The following is a 7085-nucleotide window of genomic DNA, read 5'->3' on the forward strand; positions in this document are numbered from 1 at the left end:
CAATATCCAACGCGTCGAGTCGAGGGCAAATGGTCTGCCGACGTCTAACCGACACCGGCTTGCGTGCCAGTTGATCAAAGGATGCTGACGTCGAAGCTCCACTGACAACAGAACCACCCCTCGACGTATCTAACGTACGATCAGCAATGGTCAGTCGACGAGTGACCGCTTTCGAGTTCTTGCTTGTACCACCGTCACGAAAACTTCGATATCGGTCGGATACTCGTACGAAAAGCATCTCGACCGAGAACGGAAAAACAATACAAATAGTGAACACGAAATCAAAAGCAGGAATTTAAAGCAGAAAAGAATCAGTAGCGACACGATGTGTCAGTAAATTCTACCAGTCATCTCTCAACTTCCGAAAAGCGCATCAATTTGAATTTGCTGTTTAATTCAAGAAAGTATAAACTGACACACGCATACACGCCTGAAAGCCCTCATAAACAAACATCCACACACACACACAGCATCACAAATAATCTATACATGCATGTGAGCGTGTGCTTCTATGCATGCGAGCGTCTGTTTTCCTGTGTGTAGAATATGCGTGTAGTATTCTGACAGTAATAAAAAACAAAAGAAAAAAACAATCAGATCAGTTCGATTTTTCTGCCATCACAACAAACGGTTCAGTAAAAGCCCCACGCGGGCCATGCGTCATTATTTCTGCGTATGAGCAAATCCGTTTGCAATTGAAAGCTGGCTGATACCAGAAAGGACAAAAAACATATTTAAATCAATATTCAACGCAAACTCTAGACCAAGCCGTTTTTCCGCTAACAATAATTATACACCTCAGCAGTAATGTAAGGATGAAATTTTTTCTGACAACAGTTCAGAAAAATTTTCCTCTATTATATATTTTAGTGAGTTTCAGGACCGCAGTTCAACAACTCCACTCCAGAATGCAGATAAAAAAGTTTCTCATGCATATACAGTGTATGGACGTATACATATATCTATACATACAGATCGATATATGTATATATAGAGATTAATATATTCATTCCAATTACAACGGCATAAATTGAAAAATAAACAGCTTCAACTGAACTTAATGCAAAATAACTGACGAAACAACAAGCCTTCCTCCCTTAGTCATTTTAAAGTTTTTCCTGAAAAACAAACTTCTACTATTTACTTATAAGCAATCTCTTAGCTTTATCTACAAAAACATTATTTTAAAAGCTCTTTGTACGTATACAGTATGGTGCACACTAAAAAATATAGATGCGGAATTTTTCCAAATAAAAAAAACAATAAAATCCCATTTCCGCATAAATGACTTGCAATGCACATTGCTAAGACAAGTTTCAGATGAATTATGACATCTCACGCGCACTAAGATTAGGAAGGATTTCCTACTGCCAATGGCAAAATTTCAAATATTTATCAAAATAATGCTTCGTTTACAAGTCCAAATCTGCAAAACGATAAAATAAATTCAATATATGACACAAGAATTCAAATGACAAATCTACCAAAATAGAATCTAGAATATAGAAAAAAAGAAGGAAATAAATATCAGGAAAAAACTCAGAACGAAAAATAAATTTACGCACATTCCCACGAGCACATTCCAATGTCTACAATCGAAATGCGCCGTTTCGTTCAATGAAATATAATAAGATGGAAATAAATTTAAAACTGAAAAAAAGCTGCTGCAAAAAGCAATGAAAAATTAAAAAACCAATTTTGTAAAATGGAAAATAATTAATCTCAACTGCAACAAAAATTCCCAATCTCTTGCATCAATGTAAATCGATCATTCTCTCATTTCTTGACTTTCTTGTAATAACATAAGATTAAGAAGAATCGATAAAAATCTTATAATTTCAATGCAATACCCACACTGTGCAAGGTAAAGCTCGTGAATTAGAAATCAAATAGAACATGTATCACAAATTATGCATAATATTTCAGTAGACTGAAAAAAAAAGATAGGAAGAGGACCCTCGTATTACGGTAAAAGAAAAATGAATAAATTTCATCACAAATACCAGAAGAAGTCTACTGTATCTACTGTAATAATAAAATAAAATTGTTAAAGCAAGCTAGCAGTAAAATAACAAAAGAACTACGAAACTCAGCGTACACCAGAACTAGACGATGCCTGGGACAGTGGTTTCTTGGAAGAGTCGAAAAGCTCAATACCTTCTCGTTCTATTGACAATTTGCATTGGGCTTTTTTTCTAAGCAATCTTGAGTCCGACTGGCGCCTGATGAATATCATTACCATGGAACAAGAAGCAAAAATACGAATAATAAGAAATAATACAAAAATAATAATAAGAAACAAAATAGCATAAAATGCTAAAGTTCAAAATCACATGAAGTACAGTTGAAACATCTTTCGAGTGTCAGCTCGAACTTAAAAATGATAATAACAGAAATTATTGAGGTTAATCTACTCTCTGTTGGTGGCACTTATTAGCTGAACTTTGTATAAGAAATGTATAATATGAAAACCCATTTTTCAAAGGGGCATGTGTGAAATGTGGTGACCATGCGGCGCACAATCAACTCCGCACCACATGTTTACTTTCAGATACTGTTTCTGAAACGGAATGCATGCTGTTCGAAGACAAAAATACACGTACAATTTATCCATTCCTCATAACTGCCATTCGATTCGAAGTAAAAATAGCAAAATACATACTTGTTCTATTGGAAATTTATAGGTAAGCATTCAAATGACAACTGAATTAAAAATCAATCTGAAACAGCTTCCACTCAGTTGTCTGTAAGCAGAATGTAAAGAAAATCAAATGCAACATTTATACACAATAATAATTATGACAACTGCTAAACAAGAAACAACAATGTATGTGCAAAGTTAAAGGGAAACAAAAAAAAATACCGTCTACCCTCCCACTAAGCAACCATTCATTTTAAACAAGATGAGTAAATCATAAAATACCTGTACATACGCTTGAGGGAAAAGCCCATGCTCACCACGACTGTTCAAGCCTTCCCACCAACCGTCGCCAACATCCTAAATATAAACAATTTGAAAACAACATCACTTCAACAAACTAATAAATAAAAGAAACAAAAATGACATACCTGCCTCGTTACGGTAAGATATTCTCCAGTTTGCACGCTGAGTTCACCTGAGCCAGGCTGAGCGTCAAAATCGTACAAAACTTGGACCTACAATGAAATATACTATCAAAATAAAACACATCATACACTTCCAAAAATACTTTCCCAAATCACTGTAACGCTAAAATACTGCATTACTACAACAAAACGAATCAAAAACAATTACAAGTTAAAATATTATGTCGATGAAAATAATAAAAGTTGCAAATCTGCAAGAAGCAGCATTTCTCCAAAAGATGTTTAAAAATATCACTAATTATCACCACAAAAAACAATTAAAATTAAAATAACACTTAAAATTGAAAATCTTGTAAAAATACATATTAACAGCTAACATAATTGTGCAAATTGACAACTATATACATTCACTTTCGCAAAATAACATTCCCATAATGGATGACGTCAAATAATCAAATTGTCAAAGTAGCACAATTTCAACTGATGAGCAGCGTCTAGCTAACCGGCAACTTTTATAGGGCACAGTAAATAATGCACAACAATTTCAGGCAAATAAAATTCGAAGTATCTCTGATTGTTATCTGGTAAATGCACTTAAGCCCCACCCATCTTTACAATTTCACTTAGAAAAGAAAGGAAACTAAGATCTAAAAAAGAAGAATTAAATTCTGTAAAACATAAACAACATTAACAATAAAAAATAAACAGTATAAACAATTTTCCATCAAAGTATTTATTCTTTTAATGCAGCTACTTTAATGCAAAATTCAATCAACACTGCATCTCAATGTGTTAACGTTCCAACAAAGCAAAACAATTCTTAGTCAAGCGCAGTTTTCTCAGTTATTAAAAATTAAAACTTTCGAAAATTTTACAGAATTCACGTAAAATATAAAAATAACATTCATAAAAAGTTTCAAAAAATAATTACAGTATTCTGATTTTCAAGATCAACATACTCAATTTCGTTTGTTGTCAACAAAAAAAATGTAAACAACGAAATGATGAAATTCAAAAGAGATATATTTTAGAAGATAAAAATAAAAACTACTCACTTTGAGCATCGTGAACTACTTCATCAACGAGATGTGGAACAGAACGGACGTCGATTATGTGCTAAAATAAAAGCAAATTGAAACATCATTGCACAACATTCAAGTAAACAAAAGCTGTTTGTCTGCGCAAAGCTGTCATATCACGCGTACAGGGAAATAAATCGTCTAATAAACAAAGTGGAAAAATTCGCTCGCTTGACAGACGGACGACTAGACTACTGAGAATTTGGAGAAGGTGATCTCCACCTCCCAAAACCAAATCATATTGGACAAGATGTGCAACGGAAGTGACCCTGGTGACAATTAAATCACTCAGGCAGTCAGCCTCTTCAGTTGCAAGGTCAAATTAATCACACTGATCAGTAGTGGTAGTATAAATGGAAGCAATTCAGAGAAAAAAAATGAACAACGACATTTTCGATGACGAACAAAGCAGAATTAAGTGGAAGTTCAATTAGCAGTTGACAAAAGCATACATAATATAATATTTGAATTGTATTTTGTCCTAGAAGCTGTGAAATTAGAAGCATCAAAATATCACAACAACATTTTCCAAATCAATCAATAATAATCATGATAATAATAATAATACTTGAAAAATCGCTAATATTTACTTGGAAGCTGTGGTGCATGTTTGGAAAAAGCATTCAAACTACACGTCAAGTTCGAGTTGTCTAGTTTAATTTTATTCTGATGTTAAAAAAGGTTTAAAAATTAAAGTTTTAAAAAATTTGTTGTCAACTAACGAAATCGATAATACTCTGTCTCGAGCAATTGGAAAAACTAGCAGCAGAAGTGAATTGGTTCCGGCAATTGGGAAGATTGAATGAATAAAAAGAAAAAGCACAAGTTAAAGGGTGGGGGGAGGGTGGGGAAAAAGTAATAAACTCACCAGTAGTAGTTGCACACTGCTGAGCTAGTTAGGGGCAAAAAAAAACTGCTGGTCAAAAATTACGTACCATCGGTGGCCCTGACGAAGCTGTCAATAAATAAATTGAATTCAAAAAGGAAAAAATCGGTTATTGTTCGTGAGCAATCGATCCAATGCGCACCCTGGACAAGAGGAAATAAGGGGAAAAAAACCAACCCAACTAAGCAGAAGAGGAAAAAACGCTCCAGGTCAACTTGACCAAACCAAGCGTGGTGATCAAGTCTAGACACAAGTGTGAAAAATTATCTTCCTCATTCACCGTATCGTCACGATCAACAACAGCAAAGCAATCAGCTGAACAAGCTCGACAAAACAAATTCAAAGTAGCAGAAAGCAATTAGCAATTAGCAATTTCACAATTATAATAATCAACACAAAATAACCACCACTATATAGAAAAGATTTGGAGAAAAAATAATAATAATAAAACGAATTGGTGCAGTAAATTATTTCCCTCTCATGAACATTATTTAGTCGAAATTACCACTATCACAACGAAATAAGCGAACAAGAAACTCGCTGCAACGCTTAAACTATAAAAAAACACAAATCTACTACGCATAACTAATAAATAAATAACTGAAGTTCCGCAAAGCATAACCTTTTCATCAACAATGACAATATTAATAGTGAAAACATCATTATAACATGGTTTTCCAAATCAACTTCAACAGAAAAACTGTTAAGCAAGCAAGCATGTAGGAAGTGTTGCAAATGTCGCAGAGCAATCAGCATGCCAATCACGGCACATTTCCCCAAACTTATGCCATACGAGAAAGCTAGATTATTGATCTGTTTATATTCTGCCAAATGAAAAGGGCAATAAGAGTGTAGGCGGAAGAGAAACTTTTCACTTCGTCAACAACTGTATCAAGCAAATAAACACAAGCTACTACTACTACTACTATTTCATACAGCAACTAACTCATTCATAAAAAACAGCAAGCGTAGAAGAACAGAACAACAACAACAACAACAATGTTTCTATTCTATAATTCAGAAATTTATTAATAATAAATTGATCGGGCATTAATTATTCAACAATAACATGTGTTTGATTCGCATATTTCATTGAAATAAAACGATTTTATGAAGATCAGAAGAAAAGCAATTTTTCTAAACATTCAATTAATTACCTCATTGCTATGAATAATACTTTTTATCATAATTTTATCCAATGAAATAGTACTGTACAATCATTTTCTCAATATTTGAATGTAAACTGAAAAGATGTGCAGTTATTTAATGCATTCTTTGTAGCACAACAAGAAAATTTACATTCTTTCATCAATGCATAAAACTAACTAATCAAATTCGTAATTACAGTATACCAAAAACAACAAGCACGTGTTTAGGAATTGAAAAGGGGAAGTAATTACATTGTCAAACGAACCACTGTATTTCAATTAACAATAAAATTCATAATAAAGTAAAATTTTATGGGAAAATATGTTTGAAATTAAGAAAAAATTTTAATACAATTAACAAGAAATTCAAATCAGAATCATAAGAAAACGACCATCACCAGTTCACAAAAATATTTCATGATGAATTGTGAGAAATTTCAACAGAAATGAAATTTACCTCCCAAAACTTAAAAGAAGACGGTTTATTGAAAAAAAAGTATAATGTAAGCTGATTCATGCAAACAACAAGAATTCTGAGCACTTCGATTTCGTTTTTTTTAAATTATACTGGATACATTTTTGCAAAGTTTGTTGGTTTGATGATGAAAATTCTCCACAAAAAACTGAATATGAAAAGTACAAAAACGAAACCGAAAATTCTGAACTCAAACACTGACCGAATAAAAAGTAGCGTGAGCACCAAAGATGAATTCAGGCAAATCACTGTTTGATTTTGCTAATTAAACAAGTTGAGTTGCCCGTGAATCAGAACACCCACATCTTGTGTCAAGCGTGCTTTTCGGATAGTGAAATGTTTGAGTGCAATTGACAAGAAAAAAAACCCATGTACAGAAAAGCACATCGTCCTTGGTGACCCAGAGAACATTCAGTTTACTTTACAAAGCA

At 33.2% G+C, this 7085-nt stretch overlaps 2 protein-coding genes across 2 annotated transcripts; both read right to left on the reverse strand.

Annotated features, from left to right (window-relative positions):
• Positions 1–2708: 2708 nt before the first annotated feature.
• Tsp_12363 (sorting nexin-9) lies at positions 2709–4260 on the reverse strand. The gene is made up of 6 exons (XM_003368951.1): positions 4231–4260; positions 4122–4182; positions 3196–3245; positions 3070–3156; positions 2924–2998; positions 2709–2744 (listed from the first exon to the last, which is right to left on the reverse strand). Exons 1-6 carry the CDS (start codon positions 4258–4260, stop codon positions 2709–2711), a joined length of 339 nt encoding a protein of 112 aa, XP_003368999.1.
• A 952-nt stretch (positions 4261–5212) lies between these two features.
• On the reverse strand, positions 5213–6756 carry Tsp_12364 (conserved hypothetical protein). Its single transcript, XM_003368952.1, has 5 exons — positions 6748–6756; positions 5900–5972; positions 5701–5831; positions 5537–5579; positions 5213–5346 (listed from the first exon to the last, which is right to left on the reverse strand). Exons 1-5 carry the CDS (start codon positions 6754–6756, stop codon positions 5213–5215), a joined length of 390 nt encoding a protein of 129 aa, XP_003369000.1.
• Between the last annotated feature and the right edge of the window lie 329 nt (positions 6757–7085).

Source organism: Trichinella spiralis, assembly GCF_000181795.1.
Source record: "Trichinella spiralis strain ISS 195 chromosome Unknown Scfld1558, whole genome shotgun sequence".
In the NCBI taxonomy this organism is placed as follows: Eukaryota; Metazoa; Nematoda; class Enoplea; order Trichinellida; family Trichinellidae; genus Trichinella; species Trichinella spiralis.

Excerpts from the sequence above, each read along its gene's own strand:
- Tsp_12363 (XM_003368951.1), bottom strand. The coding sequence starts at position 4,260 with ATGACAGCTTTGCGCAGACAAACAGCTTTT. Across the intron at positions 3,157-3,195 it reads GGGAAAGTATTTTTGGAAGT|GTCCAAGTTTTGTACGATTT; the intron begins GTATGATGTGTT and ends ATTTCATTGTAG. Across the intron at positions 2,745-2,923 it reads TCCCTCAAGCGTATGTACAG|ACAACTGAGTGGAAGCTGTT; the intron begins GTATTTTATGAT and ends TTCTGCTTACAG.
- Tsp_12364 (XM_003368952.1), bottom strand. Across the intron at positions 5,832-5,899 it reads AGTTGTTGACGAAGTGAAAA|CTTTCTCGTATGGCATAAGT; the intron begins GTTTCTCTTCCG and ends TCAATAATCTAG. Across the intron at positions 5,347-5,536 it reads CTTATTTCGTTGTGATAGTG|CTGATTGCTTTGCTGTTGTT; the intron begins GTAATTTCGACT and ends GAGCTTGTTCAG.